At 41.8% G+C, this 16924-nt stretch overlaps 1 protein-coding gene across 3 annotated transcripts in view; it reads right to left on the bottom strand.

The window, feature by feature from the left end:
• Positions 1-7099, bottom strand: part of LOC133130094 (neuroplastin-like) — a 36601-nt gene extending 29502 nt beyond the window's left edge. For all 3 annotated transcript variants that reach the window (XM_061244341.1, XM_061244339.1, XM_061244340.1), the window contains exon 1: positions 6938-7099. In XM_061244341.1, coding sequence (XP_061100325.1) covers positions 6938-7013 — 76 coding nt within the window. In that variant the 5' untranslated portion in view covers positions 7014-7099. The remainder of the gene's footprint in view (positions 1-6937) is intronic.
• Positions 7100-16924: the final 9825 nt, after the last annotated feature.

The following is a 16924-nucleotide window of genomic DNA, read 5'->3' as shown; positions in this document are numbered from 1 at the left end:
ATTCACACACTCACTGCATGTCTTTGGACTGTGGGAGGAAACCGGAGTACCCGGAGGAAACCCACGCAGACCCGGGGAGACCATGCAAACTCCGCACAGAGAGGCCGACGGGGATTCGAACCCAGGACCTCCTTGCTGTGAGGCGGCAGTGCTACCCACTGCACCATCCGTGCCGCCTCATATTTGGTGCATGAATCCTTTATTTACTCAAAAGAACAGGGAAACAATGAGCAGCCCTCACACAATGTGTTACTAACAATAAGCACTAACAAAAAAAGTTTACAAAAAAAAGCTGAAGTTTAAATAGTTCAGTTTGGAATTTGGCTATATTCATCCCTGCATAGATCCAATAATAAACTGCTAATTACTTCACACTCCTAACAGTACTAACAGGAGTGGAATGTCTTGTAATTCAGCACACCGCGTGATATCACACTACTCCCCCAACCTCTTCTCTGACAAAATAAACACTCAAAAAGGATAGGTGATGGTGCATGCTCATGTAAAACTCAAAGGACCCGGGTCATTTCAGTCGAATCACCAAATGACCTTTTGTTGGTGGTAGATCTGAGGGACCCTGGTGGACACAGTCCCATCATGCGCATAAAGACTGCACATGTCCTGATTGCACATCTCCTCACCAGCCAAAGAACACGCGTTATGTGTTGTGCTTCCACCAAGGCTATAGAGACGGTGTCCGGACCACACACACGTTTTATTCTGATTTCAATAATACTTTTTTTTTTGCCGTATTGCCTTGGGGTCACACACTGCTCACTCACACCTGCATTTAAAGGCATTGCATGAAGTAGTGCATTTCACTTATTTTAACAGACCCACTTGTGGAAGCCGGTGGTCTCAGCTGGGGAATCGGGGTGACCGGGACCACACCTACTGTCAGAGCAGCAGATGTGCCCTGTTTACAATTTAGGCCGAACTTATAAACTTCCCTGATCTCTCTGTAGGCCTATAGCACTGACCTGCTCACATCAGAGTGAGAGTGGGAGAAAAATAACCGACCACCTTGGGCAAATACGGCATTCTGATAGGCCGAGACGTGTCACATGGGTGGTGATAAATTTCATCAACTAAGGCAGTAATAATCAAATAATTCCAACACATGAGTATGAGGAGAGCATGATCAAAGTTTTTTCGGCTACTGGCTCCAAAAACAACAGGGATTACCGCAAGCACAGAGGAATAGCCTATATTTCCACATGGATGGCTCAAATATATTTAGTACACTGATATTCTCTGTAAACTAAATATAGCGTGAAGTCCATAGTAATTTTATATTTTTGGAAATTATGGCAATTGTGATTCATGAGCCACAGCAGAATGCCAAGACAGTCCCCCAAAAAAGAAATCAATGGAACGATGCACAAACAACAGAATGAGGAGCAGGTCGACCAAATAGACAATGGCAGACATTACAAAAAATGGGCCTACATGAAAACTTAAAAACTAAAGATTGCTGTTTGGCAGGACTGGCTGCAAGAACGAGACATGCCAGCTAATTTTCACAGCTACAGCACTGTAAAAATGAGAGGGCTAGCCATATGTTTAGTTGCATGGCACTGAAGTCTGGAATACAACATCAAATTTCTATAAATTGCTTGCCATTATTTTGTGAGCTAACATTATATGTTCTTTCGGCGATGGTGAGCTAGTGAACTTCTCCGGTGATGATGCAGTTAGCTCCGGTGATGAAGCAATTTTTCGGAGCAACAGGGACTATTTCTTTTCCCGATAATGTTATGTTTCAATGAATAGATTTGTTTCTGTAGTAAAAACAACTTGTCTATAGCTACATTACTTTGTCAAGTTGTATAAGCGGGATAATACCCTATGAACGAGTCAGTTATGAGGAAATAACTGCCCTTCAGGGCAGTAAACGATTCATCGGGTAAAATCCCTTACTTAAATCTTTTTTAGAACCTGTGAGGGTAGAATTGTGGTCTGTTCTGACCTCAGATAAAGGGGTTACAAATGCTTTCAAAGGCTAAGGCTCCTGTCTAGAGCATCACCATGCACAGACCTTGCATATTGTAAGGAAACATCTGGGTTTTTTTTTTTTGTTTTTTTTTAAATATAAAGTGCAATACAAATAAAATTATTATTATTAAAGCCTCCACCACAGGCTTTACTGATGCAACATTTTAGGATAGCAGAACATATCCCTTATCCAGACAGCCCAGGAAGTACACCAACGTGATTGTTCACTCACACACCATCCTTGCATAAAATTATTCAACCGAGGGGGACCGGTCACCCAGGAAGCCACTCAATTAGCAGGCTTCACCCAGGGAAATTAATCTTTGATCGGTTTATTAATAGGCTGCCTTCACAAGGCGACGTCAGACTGGGGGGCCCAGGGTAGTGCCGGTAGTGGAAAATTGGGTGCCGGGTTCTTGCTTTGTTTGACGACGGGTTATATATGGCCCTGCGTCTGATGCTTGCGGCTGCCAGCGGACAGAAACCTTAGCATTCATCACCACCATGCTGCCTGTGAGTCAGCTGCCCCACTGTTGGAGCACAAAGACAGCTTCCGGAACCATCCCACAGACTTCTCATACGGCTGCTTCTCTTCGGGGACTATGCGCATGCATTTGTGTGGGTTTGCGCTACATGGACCTTGTTCTGCAAGTCCCGTAAAACCCGAAAATGCGACGCCCCACCGCGTTTGTTCAGGTAATGACACAGGCAGGTAACACGGGCAAGAATGACAACGTTGTCTCAAAGTTTCGGCAATATGCTTTTCAGTGCATTTGAGAGGAAGCTGGCTGACTCCCCTCAGTGCTAGACCTCATTGAATAGAGTACTGAGTTTCATTCGACACTGACAAGCACGGTATATCTCCCGAACGGTATAATAATTATGTGAGCACTCTGAATTTCCTGGTTCTGTACATGCAAAACCATACAGGGTTTTAAGAGTTGCTGCTAATGACTTGCTGTGTTTTGATGAATTTCTGTACTGCACCTCTCAACATCATACACAGGACTGCTATAATTTATTGCGTTTGTTTATCACCCATTACCTACGCACAAAGTACGGTGGCAAATCAGGATTGCACACACCATTTCCACAGACCTTTCCACTAATCCATTTTAGCAGTCTTTGTGGTGGACAAGCTCAGTTTACTTTCTGCCGGATATGAGATATTCTATGCGGGCGACTTGTCTGCGAGGTGAGTGGAGAGCTGTTCCAGAAGCTATAAATGCTAACATCTTCAGTTCAAATGTGCTAATTTGTGTAAAACAGTGAAGCAAAATCCACTTCCTGGTGCACCGACCGAACTAGCACAATGGCAAAGTCTCTCCTCAGCTGAACTGGCAGGAGCTGGGACTTGTCACCAGCCTATAACATATTTGTTATTATCTACAAAGAACAGGCCCCCATACCTCTATACTGACTGCTACAGGGACCACACATAGTCCACAATGCTGCTAATTCTATTGCAAAATACTACCTAGTCAAAGGAATCTACCAGTTCTGCCACAATGCTGATTAAATCTATGACAAAATTATATCATTAATATATATCATCTTAAACCCGCACACCCAAGTTTGGTGTCCTAGATTTTAATTTTGGCAGCAGTGCCAAGGTGACACACTTTGCTACGTCACTGCATCAGAGGAATGCAAAAGGCTAAGCATTAGCCTACATAGACTGAATGTCCAAGGCATTGACCAACCCTGAACCAAAGGCTCATTCTCTGTCAGCAGTTCATATAGGCCAATTTTTATTTTGCTAAAGTACATTTACATACAGTATATGTTCTACAGAAACCTTCCAGTATGACATAGTTTCAAATGATATGTTCACAGCTAGATCTATTGCTTTCGGTATAAAATATATTTAACAAATAATATTTTTTTCTGATATTTTTTTAGATACGTACATATGATTATATACAGTCCAGGAGTAACTGGGAGGCTTGTGGCCGAGTTTAACATGGCGATATTTTTCAGTGCACATTCTCATGCGAAAGGAAAATAAATTATCAGTGTACATGGCTCCCAGCGAACTGTCTCCCTGCCTCTGCAGGTTTTCTTCGCAGAGCACATCTAAAATGGGGCAGCATGACATTCAAGCAGCCCTGCCTCCTCAGGGTCCTCAGGGGCTAAAACCCAAACCACCATCTTGCCACCTACCTACTGTAACACACTCAGTGAGCACTTTATTAGGTATATATTAGACTTTTTTTTTTTTACTTATTGGTGTTGTGCTGCTGTTACCTGTCCACTTTTGATTGGTTTGACGCATTGTGTGTTCAGAGATGCTCTTCTTATTTGTTTATGGTGTGGCTATATATATATTTATTTCCGTATTATTTTGTCTACAATGTGTTGTCTTTGTACTTGGCTTAATGTAAAGCACTTTGAGCTATGTTTTCTGTATGAAATGTGCTGTATAAATAAAGCTTATTATTATTATTATTATTATTATTATTATTATTGTTCTGCATATCACTGTTGTAATGCGTGGTTATTTGTGTTACTGTCACCTTCCTGTGAGCTTCGACCAGTCTGGCCCTTCTCCTCTGACCTCTCTCATTAACAATGCTTTTCTTCCTGCAGAACTGTTGCTCAAATTCCAGGAGATTCTGAGATACTCAAATCACCCTATCTGGCACCAACTGCTTTTCTGCATTTAGTTGCTGCCACATGATTGGCTGATTAAATATTTGCATTTACAAGTTGGTGTACAGATCTACCTAATAAAGTGCTCAGTGAGTGTATCTGCATTGCACAATGACCCAGCTAGGGCCATCTCTTTCGGCAGCTGGCTGAAGAAACCGCTGCTGTTCACATGCACGATTAACGCTGCAATGTCTGAACACAGATTCACGAAAAAATACAAACAGGTCAGACACAAGGAGGAAAGCAGTGACATAAGCAACAGCACTCGCACTTTCACAATAGGACACTAAAGACACGATCCCTCGTACTGTCCCATAGTCCTATTGATAGGAGCGTGCAGCAGAATGGTATGCTATGTCCAGCACAGCTCCAGGACTTCCGCAATCTCAACTCCTCACAACCCGTTCCAGCTCAGAGTGAATTTCTAAACTGTAGTATCAATTGCAACCATATCGTTAGCATGGACCTCCTGAATGAATTTGTTTCTAATGGAACAAATTACACACTACCAAGTACACTGTGAGCGTGGGTGTATGTGCGTGTGTAAACCCTGTCAAAACCCACTGTATGCGCATGATTCTACTGGAAAGCTAAGCAAAATCACAACCACGTTATGAATCTTTCTGGTGATTAAAATAAACATTCATAATTTGAAACTCTGAATAAGCCATTACATTGTGTCCCCACCAGTGAACACATGCTCATGGCACTGAGTTTGACTGTACAATAAGGCTGCAGGCCACTACCTTGGCTCAGTTACTGATGTGAACATTGCAGAGGACAGTTGCAGAGGTGATCCTTTCAAACAACAAAATGTCAGTGTCTCAATGAGACAATTTCACAGATAAACAGCTTGGCGAAAAATGCGAACTTACTGCATCGATTGAGTCTGCCCAAGGTAAGTGCCTTTGTTCCCAACTATAACTGTATTTTGTGTTGTTGTCTAACTGAAAAGGGGATCAGAAGCCAGGAAAACCCCACAAGTTATTTCAGCAATTGCCAATTTTCACCAAAACCTCAATTTTCACCAAAAAAATACCCTAATGTATTAAAGAGCAGTAGTCCAACTAAATACATTTTGCACAAAAGAAATATAAACAAAAACATTTTGTTGAATAGATGATTGGCGTGAATGACTTCCATGTACCATCTCCCTGTTTGCTCTTACAATATATTACATTACATTACATTAATATATAGGCCTACACTGTAACTAATCTACTTGAATTTAGATGAAAATGTTGAATCTTGAACAGGGATCATCACACTGGACAGCTGGTTCACTGCAGTGTACAACAGATAAAAGATCCAGGCCTCATAACATAGTATCAATGGCCATTTCGTTCAGTCCATGTGATGTCACCCTGATAGTCATCATCATTATACTTACCTGTGAACCTGGTGCATGTTAACGCACCTGCATAGCTCACTTTAGTCTGGTATCACTTGGGCCGCAGTAAATGCAAAAGGCAGGTCAATGCTGTAAATTTGGTTCATTGCCAAGTTTGGACAATTCATTAGCCCGACATTTGAGCAGAAACAAGCAGCAGGGATCTATTAATATTTCCTATTCCGTTGTTGGAAAAAATGATACTAAATAATACAAGTACGGGACCCCCTTCCCTCCTGTCCTCATTACTTTATACCATGCGACAGAACCAATCACCTCCGAGATGGTCTTGGAATGCAAGGCTGGCTAGCCAGTACTGTTCAACTGTCCGGCACGAACTGTACCATTTCTGCCCTATTTGACAGCGTCAAACCTAAATCCGTACAACCTAAAACCGCAGCTGAGAAGTATCTAGTCCAATGACACTGTTCTATAATATTATGAAATTGCTGTAGGCTACATACTGAAATATAACGTTGTCTTGCGCAGATGGTCAGGCAGCTGGCTAGCACTTTACCAGCTTTGAATGCATGACACCTAGCCGACAGCCTAGCTATCGATATACTCTCATTTTCCTCTTTTTCTCCTCCACGCGCACTTACGCAATGACAGGCACAACCGCATCTCAAAATGCACAGCTACGATTAGCTGCAAAATGCATCTCACCCTCTCCATGAGGTAGCCAGTATTTATTTAATATAAACATAACAGGTTGTTTCCATGTTTTAGCAAGTCGTGTCATATTCAACGGTGATAAAAAACAAACCCTCGAATTTGACCGTGACAACACGCATCCACCCCCCTCGAATCCTTGGGCAACGGGTTCTCGAACCAGCACAATTTCCCAAAAAATTACGAAGCCACCTGTCAGCCATGTATAAACATAATAACGATACTTACCGCTCTGAGCCAAAACGGAATGCATTATTGACACGCCGAGCAGGACCACCGCTAACATTACTGAACGGGGCATCATTGTTGGTCTTCGGTCGGCAGAGGAACTAAACCGGACGGGCGTGGGAGGAGATGGCAGCGCCCCAATCCGCCCCCTCTCCCCTCTTTCTTTCATGTGAGGCCACCTCTGTGTGACGTGCTTCTGACATCACGCAGACGACCAGCTGAGTGGGCCAACCTGGGACCAACAGAGAAGGGAGGGAGGGAGGCGGAAAGTTTAAATAGGTTCACACTGGCACACCATCTTCAGTGGTCACTCAGTGTCTAACCACAAATAGTCCGGGAAGGAAATTCTTGAGGATACCGCCAAGCTGCGTTTTGCTGCCTTTTTTATTACAACTTTAATTTAACGTGCACAATTACTTTCATGCGAAGTACATTTGGAATAAATTCACGAATAAAATATTCATATTGACTACTGAATATCCATATTTGACTATTAATAACTAAGGTATAGCCGCCAAATCATATCTGAAAGTTACTTGCTGTTTCCACGGGAATGTAGCATTTTAGCATGTTATGGCTTATATTCGACATTTGTCCACAAGTGAGATATCGCGGTATTATGCCCATTTTAAAGCAAGGCATGGTAGTCTACAATTAAATATTGTCATGTGGGTGCATTGTGATTTTCTGTGATTTGCAATACAGTTTATTATTTTATTTGCGGTGTGCTTTTTGGAGTCTTTGGGAATGCTTTATAAAAACATACTCTCATATATGGTATGTGAATAAAACACACCTGAAGGTTTATTTTCTTTTGTATATTTCTTTGTATATTTAAAAAATCTGTTTAAAAAGATAAACACGCTTTTCTAATAATTCATATGTCTGGACAAAAATAAATGCAGATGTTTTGTATTTGGAGAGATTTGAGGACACATCTGGGTGCAGTTTTGGGAAAACTCATGTTTGAATGCCTGTCAATATCTTTACCACTATTTTGTACACAAGTTGGCATCAAGTTCGTGCATAAATATAAAGTAGTTCTGGGTTGGTCCTTGACTTAGCAATTGAGATATTCAGTGTTAAATTGCTGAAATGCCCGCCAACTAGCAGTCACATAGGCTTACTCTGAGCCCCGTTGTGCTGTATCTCTTGCTCGGCTGACCAACATATATAGGCTGTATAATGATTTTTCTCCTCTTTTACATGCTTCATGCAACTCATACCGCCTAGAGCAGTAGCCATAAGAACAACTTCATCCTGTTGCAGTTCATCCTGGTTCAGCTCCAGCCAATGCAGATGCCCCCCCCCCCCCCCCCCCCCCCTCTGGGAGTTTATCCTTGCCACTGTCGCCCTAGGCATGTGCTTTGGGGATTGAGGCCCAAGTGTCTTCCCTGATGTAAAATCCAGCTATGACCAGCCATGTTTGAAACCTAGCTTGAGCTGGTCTAACTGGTCAAGCAGTTACCAGCCGTTTCAAAACCTAGCTTGAGCTGTTTGTTTTTCAGCAGGGTTTAAAGCCGCTTTGTAACAATGCCTGTAATAAAAAGCATTATACAAATACAAACAAATTGGACTGAAACATGTAATATAAAGGGAAGGCTTCCAACCAAGGAAAGTAAAGTGCTTTGTGGTTCAGAGGTGGAAGATCAAATCTTTAAAGAATGTCATGCCAGTGTAGCGGGTATAGCTTGGGTAGTTTGCTAGTGAATCACAGTGAGGTAAAGAGAAGGCCTCTAAGATGTCAATAACACTGTTGTGTGTAGAAATCGGCGATTCTGTTACCTTTCCACTAGGTAACCCGTTTACCTTTGGACCCATTTGGGGCGAGTGAGAGGTGGGTTCAAATCTCATTTTGGGCCGAAACCAACTCTAACTCGTTACACCAGTGCTATTGCTGCGCATTGTGGCATTGTCAATACAAGATGCAGTATGTCACCTGTTTTACCGGCCCGGCACGTCGACTGACATTGATCATTGGGTATGTACGTTCATCATTTATTCATCTGGTAGTTGAAATACTGTTTTCAGTCAACATTTTTCATACTGGTAATGGAACATTTTCATTGAATATAAGAGATTCATAGCCCACCGTCAAAACACATTGTTTTTACATCCAGGTTACCCAGTGTATGTAGTCAGTGCTGTGACCATGAAGCAGGAGGTTAAGTAAAAGTATGTTAGAATGTTTTATTGCATTTCTTAGGTTGATGTTTGTTAATTCACAAATCCAATGTTATTAAGAACGCACAAAGGCAAGACAAGGCAAGGCAGTATATATTTGTTTTACTTCTGTTTCTTCTTTTTTAAGGTGAGCCAACCATTATCAATTGGGAATGGACCTCACTGGCAAAGTAGCTATGAGCAAGGCTGGAAACATTGATTATTTTACAAAATGGTCGAGGCATTTCCAATGCCATCGAAAATAGCTGAAAAGGTCACAGAATCTTTTTTTAGTTTTTATCATTTTTGGGCCCTGAAACTAGGCCCACTACCCATTGGAAGTGCCAGAGGATTATAAGGTTTGAACATTTATATCATGTAGAACTTGATTTTGAACAAATATTTATTGACTGTACCTGCCCCCACCAGCTCCCCCGCCAGCTACTGCACAATCCTTGATTACTCTCAATAAGACAATACCATGCAGAACCCTCCATTACTTAAAGAAGACTAAGACTATTTTAAAGTACATGAGCACCCCTGTGTGGTGAAATGTGGCATTACTCTGTAAAAACCTCAATAAGTGAGTAGTGAAACATGACAAATGCAGACGCGTTCATCCAGGTGTACTGCATGATACAATTAAGAAATGAACATCCTATCCTTATGCTCTGTGGTACATATAAAAATGCTGAGCAGGCAGAGTTGCTGAATTCATGTAATAATTGGTTCAATTGTTACATGAATCCACATTCAGTGTCATAGCCTATTGTTTTGATGATGTTGTTATTTTGATACTTTAGCATCTGGGGGCTGTTCCCACCAAATTGGTCAGAAACTCCCAGCCTTCTATGCGTAAGGGACGCTCTTCTGGGTCCGTGAGAGACTACTACCGAACAAATCAAGTAGTTAACCAAAATTTCTTTAGTTCAACAGCGAACTGTTGCCTGTACCAATGTAACTGCTGCAGTAAAAAAAATTGTGTTATGTGCCACCATGGATGAGATCGGGAGGCGGTTGAGGGGCTCTTGATCTGATTGTCACTGAAATGCTGAAGAATGGCTGCATAGAAGTTGTTTGGCAAGCCTGGCCAATAGGTCCACTGTTGATCAAGTGAAGACACCTGCAAACACTCTTAAGATACCCCAGGTCTTCCCACTCTTTGGACAAGAACGTCCCCAAGTGTGCTGCTTCCACTGGTGACTTCATGGGCACCCTTGCCCAACCCAAGTCGACACTGAGTCCAGCAAACCCACCATGACCAACATCCAACACCTGCATCATAGGGCTCGCCTGTTGGGGGGCACGGCTCAACCATCCACTTGGGGAAGACGAGCGTAGCCCTCCTACAAGGCCTTTCTCAAGGCTGTAAAGAGCTGTAAAGAGCAAGGCCTTACTCAAAGCTGTAAACAGCAAGGCCTTTCTCAAAGCTGTAAAGAGCAAGGCCTTACTCAAAGCTGTAAAGAGCAAGGCCTTTCTCAAAGCTGTAAAGAGCAAAGCCTTTCTCAAGACTGTAAAGAGCAAGGCCTTGTGTTGCCTTGCTGCCTGATTAGTCACAAGGCAGGAAGACATCAAAGTAGCGTGATTATATGATGCATGATGTATGATTACAAGCAAGTTGGCTGGCTAGTTCATGGAAAGCTCACCAAGACTTAAAAACATTAAATACATTATTTCAGTGTATTAAATAATTATAATGTAGTTTTTAAAATATAACTACTATGAATTATCAAGTTTGCTGAATACTCACACTTCTGAACAAGCTCTTACCATCAAGATATACATGCAGTGAACACTTTATTAGGTAGACCTGTACACCAGCTTGTTAATGCAAATATCAGTCAATCATGTGGCAGCAACTAAATTAATAAAAGCATGCAGATGTGGTCAAGTGGTTCAGCTGTTTTTCAGACCAAATGCCAGAATGAGGAAAAATGTGATTTAAGTGACTTATGTGGAATTATTGTTGGTGCGGGATTTTCTCACAAACAACAGTCTCTAGAGTTTGCAGAGGATGGTGTGACAAAAGAAAAAAATCATCCAGTGAGCAGCAGTTCTGCGGGCAGCTCCCTTGTGCCACATCAGAAGTAATTTTGAAGAGAAATTTCTCTGACACATGGTCTCCAAGACATAAAATCTCCTTCCTGTAATGAATGTTCCAAACGAGTTTAGAACGCAATCAGAGAGACCGACCCAGCGCTCAAGATGATTTCAGAGCATTCTATGGTCAAATACCTCACTTACATCTCGAAGAAGTGAAACCTTATTTTCACCTGTACAAAAGTCTGTGCTATTATTAGCTCTAAAACCCGACCAAAATTTCCCTCGAATATTGTTTTCATTTAACAAGTTGACTTTTTGAATATATGTCAGAGGCATTGTCTCTGACTTCTAAACCTATAATTTTTATAAAGTCTTTACGAACTTCATCACACCATTGCAATGAATGGATTTAGTGTGATTATATGTACTGTATATGCAAAACTAGTTTCAATGTAAGGCGGAAATGATTAAAATCTGGCATTGTCACTCAGTGCGCTGGTCAGCTTGCTGGCTTCCTCTGGTACGGTGGCAATATGTGGCTGTAAAGTAATTTAACCCCAGGAGCATACACCGTTAGCCCCCATCATCTGTGCACCAATACGGGCAGGAGCCTGTGGGGGGAATCCTATCAGGTGCAACATCTTTTACCGCACGGGAAGGTTTCAGGAAGCACAGCCTGTTTGGCCCAGTCATTATTCTCTTCCTTCCTCCCTCCCTCTCACATCTCCCTCATTCCTCAGTTTCCCTGAAAGTATGCACAAAGCATCGGATGTTTCATGACAAAGTCGGTTTAGATAATATTCATGTTTGGTATTATTCTGATTCTTTCAGTAGGACTGGTGCAATGGTTTCATTTCTGCAACAGCAAACCTTGGACATCATAACCAACCAGGAACCAAGGAGAAACTGTGTGGAGCTCTGCCCCAGTGAAAGTCATGTGCCTCAACCACCCTGGGGAGGCCTGGCTACCAAAGGTAGATAACTAATCTAAATTATTATTCTAAATGGAGTCAGATATAACGAAGGTGAATGTACTGGCCCTATTGTACACCTTCTGGCTCCACCTGCAGGACAAGACTGGAACCACATGCCCCCATATATAACATCCCTCTCCTTCAAATGGTTGTTTACAACAACCAAAATAAACAAAACCAAATCTCTACAAAAATAGACATTTTAAAAGCAACTCAGGACCTAGACAAGGCATCAGCCAGGACGTTGTCCTTCCATCGACGTGGCAGACCACCAGGTTGTACTCCTGCAGAGAAAAACATTGTGAGAAAAGAGTCCATTACATTCACACAATTTCACCCAATGCCATGGTAAGCCAATTCAACATTCTTTATTAATTACTAATTTGTTAAAATCATAGCAAATAACAAAACATTTAACTGTTGTGATTAAATAATTGACTGGTAACCAACAAAGGTCCTTATCACATGTTGACATTTTTTTGTTTATCTCAATAATTATAGTGTCTATTTTATTTTATTTTGTTTCTCTCAATAACTATAATTTAAAAGTATTTTTGTGCATTGCCAATCAGGTGTGGCAATAATTCTGAAACCCACTGTATATTATTCTAATGTTGATTAAATACTTAAATGGAACACCTTGGTCAGACAATCCATGTCACACTTTACTCACATTATATTGACCATAGGACATTTTATAGGCTTTTTTCTGTTTCTAAGAATCTCAAGTTATTTGGCTACATATACCTGAATATAGTTTTCAAGACCATACCTCTCAAATTAGTTAAAACGTTGCTACTTACTATTCAGTTAGCACTTCATTAGGAATTTATTAGACTTATGTTTTAGACTTATTGGTCTTCTACTGCTCTAGTCTATCCACTTAGAGGTTTGATGCTTTGTGTGTTCAGAGATGCTGTTGTAACATGAGGATATTTGCGTTACTGTCACCTTCCTGTCAGCTTTGACCAGTCTGGCCCTTCTCCTCCTCACAGAACTGCTGCTCACTGGATGTATTTTGTTTTTCGCACCATTCTCTGCAAACTCTAGAATTGTGTGTGACAAACCCAGGGGATCAGCAGTTTCTGAGATACTCAAACCACCCTCTGTGGCACCAACAATCATTCCACATTCAAAGTCACATAGATCACATCTGGTCTGAAAAACAGCTGAACCTCTTGACCACGTCTGCATGCTTTTATGCATTTAGTTGCCACAACATGATTGGCTGATTAAATATTTGCTTTAACAAGCTGGTGTACAGTTTTACCTAATAAAGTGGTCACTGAGTGTATACTTTATGTAATTTACCTAATATTTAAAACAAACTGGAATTCAGAAAATCATTTGTTGTAATTACACAATATACAGTCGGTTGAGGCTCCATGAATGATCTTTTGTCAGCTTTTACCAACTTTGATCACATTCTACATGAAACTTGCAGTGTTGCCAATAGTGTAAATACGCTTATACACACATCTGATGACAGAGCTAACTGGTTTTCCCTCCACTTTAGTCTCTTCCCTCTACAATGTCTGAGGGAGGATACAATTTAAAAATAACCACGCCTGCTGCTCCATTTCAGCCAACCAGTTGGGGAAGCGTAGGTCCTGCAAACACACCTTCCTTTGTTGTAAACCAATGGGACAAAAAACGTGGTATCCTGCCTGGAGGGCAGACCCACTCCTGTTAGCCACGCATCACCGACCTGCTGCAAATGTGTTCACAAATGTGCACTTTCAGTCAGAGTTTTCAGTTCTACACATCTCATTTTGTGTAGTATTTAGTATGGAAACTAGACAACAATGGCTTACCAGGTTGAAAAATGAACTCAGCGATAGCCCCCTGGTCTCGAACGTGGCTTTTGGCTTCATCCTTATGGGACTGGAGAAGCTTGTGGAGCTGGAGTTTGAGTGCCCCTGCAATCCTAAATGGAACGGTGTGTTTTCCTCCGCCTTCTTCATCATCCCTGCCGTGATGGCTTTCACTCTCATGCTCATAATACAGGGCTGCAGATGTGACACAAGGCGCCAGAAGACCGTGTCCATATCCAGCTTCGTTCCTGCGATCGTCTGGCTGATCCTGCTCTTTCTCGACGGCCAGTACTTAGCCTGCGCGATGACAGACTGGAAGGGCAGATTTGTTATTGTTGACAAAGCAGCGCCGCAGAAGTGGTGCGAGCCGACAGGCGAAGATAAAGTCACGCAGACGCAGGAGCTGATGATGCGCTCTCAGGAATTATTTGTTTTCTCTCAGGTGAGGAACGCTCCAGGTACTGCCGGACGCACGCGCTCTGTGTTTTCAATGTCTGTGTTTGTTCACCTCTTACTCCCTTTTATTCCTTTCGTGAGTGAGGTCAGTCCTGGCCTCAACCCAGTTCTGTTTGCCATGATTATTTTCATTACAACTGGCCAGTTATTAAAAGGTGAATGTGGTGGCTAATTATCCAGGTTTTACAGGAATGATCTTTACTCTTGGGGTCCTGGGGGCCATGTGAAAACAACTGCACTGTTGAAGGGGGTTTGGACTTTATTTGGCCATAAAGAATTACAGGCCAGCTACACTTGACTACACTAGATTGTTAGATTTCCGGCCCTGTATGTACATCCAGTTCTCTGAAATGCAGTTTCCATTCCAAATAAGTCAAAATAAGTTTTGTTAATATTAATAACAAAAGTACTTTTGGAAAAAAATGTGTTACCGCCAACTTTCTGACTACACGTGTATTTCACTGGGGACATGCAGAAGTGACTGTCCAGATGTGTCCATTCGAGACGTGTATTCAGGCAATGGCTGAACGCTTATTCCCTGAAATCGTTTGTATTTAAAACATGCATCCACAGTAATTTGCCTGGGCCTAGGCATTCACTGGCCTATATTCACAATATAATGAACAAGAGAATAGACTGAATCAGGCCGGTGATCACTCTATAGCTGTGAGGAATGCTCTTAAAAACATATGACAATTTGTATGACATTTATGCTAAATCGCTGTCATTTCATACCCAGCATTAAGAGTTGTGCAGCAGCTGATATGAAACACAGTTTTTACTGGAAGTTATAGAACGATTGTACGTGCAGGTCACATTTTCATATGAATTCATTGCTTGACTAGCGAGTATACATACAGCTTAAGACTTTACAATGTCAGTTTACACTATCAGGAAAAATGGTTGTCAGGTAAAATGGTTCTTTGTCTGAGAGCACACTTCACGCGTATGATAGAGGGTTCCATAAAGTACTAAAAATGGTTCCTCTATGGAGACAAGACAATTTGAAGTGAAGCGTACACCTGCGAGAGAAATGCATCAGCAGTTTAACAGCCTAAGTTTAACCCCAAATATATCTGGAGCCCTCAGACTTAATCAGTAAGTAGGATGTGTTGCTGTCATCATGCATTTTAATGCTACTAAATACGTTAATAATACTAAATACTAAATACTAAAACCATATACACTGGTTTGTTGAATTACTTCAGTGACACTGTAGCACTTCAACTTCACAGCAGGTTTTGACTCATATTAAGAGACATGACAGTTCATACTCAAAATATTTCACATCAAAAACCAACCTAACATCACTTTAAATCGTCCAATACTGCCCAGCGGTAAGTGATGGAAATACATAAATGTGGGAATATGTTTTATGCCTTATTTCATTTGGACTACATAAGCATCTGCTTCTGTTAATTCAGGAAAATGCAGAGAGGCACACACCCTCTCGAGCAGCTGAATATTTCAATTGACAAGTGAAGGCTCACGCAGATGTTGAGTCAGATAAGGACATTTAATATGTAGCTTGCAAAGGCAGACTGTTGAAGTTTGATTGGTTTGATTGACCGGAGATGCTCCTGCTCACTGAGATTGTGTAATCTCTGGGTGTGGCTGTTAATGCTGCCCAGATGCCATACTCTAGAGCTCATCTACAAGCAGAACAGTGCCTTGGCAGGTGGAGTCAGACAGCAAACGTCAGCAAAATTACATTTTGTTGGATTGTTAAGTGGCTTGTCCTGCTGAAGCTCTGGCTCTCCAGCAGCTATGCGGTCTTGGTAATGAATGGTGACCATGCCACTTTCAATTGCGGGCAGGTCTACAGGGTGGCAGCACAGAGTGGACTCCAGTGTTCCTCCTGCTCTCTATTTCTGTAGTATATGAGGAGCAATGTCAAAGTTTTGTGAGGGGACGTACAAGGACAGAGTGCATGGTCGGTGTGCCCGATTGACCTGGGCTCCAGTCCTCTGAAACAATGACTGTGCAGCTCAGCTGCTGGGCAACAGAGTGAAAAGAAGTGCTGGCTGGCAGAATGCACCTTGGAGATGTAGGCTTTTCAGCCCCTTCCCATATTAACGGAGAATGTCGCAAAGGGACAGGCCGACATTGCGCGATTCGGGAGTCCAAAACTCAGACTCAAAACTTTCACTTTGTTTGCAGCAGCTTAAGGTAAAAAGGTTTAATTGAACTGATTGTTTTTCGTTTCTGTTTGCTTCATATTTTAGGTTATAGGCATAGCTCTGCTCATTTTTATTTGTGTGGGACTCATCGTGTACGTGATCCGACAGAGCTGCATGCAGGAGGAGGAAAACCAGGCTGTCAACACTCATGAGATGACGTGAATTGTCCCGCTGCCTTTTACATGTGACATTTGGAGGTTTTCTTTATCACTGTTGTGAATAAAACTTGCTAAATCACCTTCATATGTAATGTATCATCACTGATTTGTAAATGTGCTCTGTGATTTCTTCAGGGATCCTATCTTTCCTCTATTTTATAGACGAGTCTGCTCTGACTTTTTTTCTACTGATGGATTT

This window comes from Conger conger, chromosome 6 (genome assembly GCF_963514075.1).
Source record: "Conger conger chromosome 6, fConCon1.1, whole genome shotgun sequence".
NCBI classification, from domain to species: domain Eukaryota; kingdom Metazoa; phylum Chordata; class Actinopteri; order Anguilliformes; family Congridae; genus Conger; species Conger conger.
The sequence above is the reverse complement of the archived record's forward strand: the minus strand, read 5'-3'. Positions and strand labels throughout refer to the sequence as shown.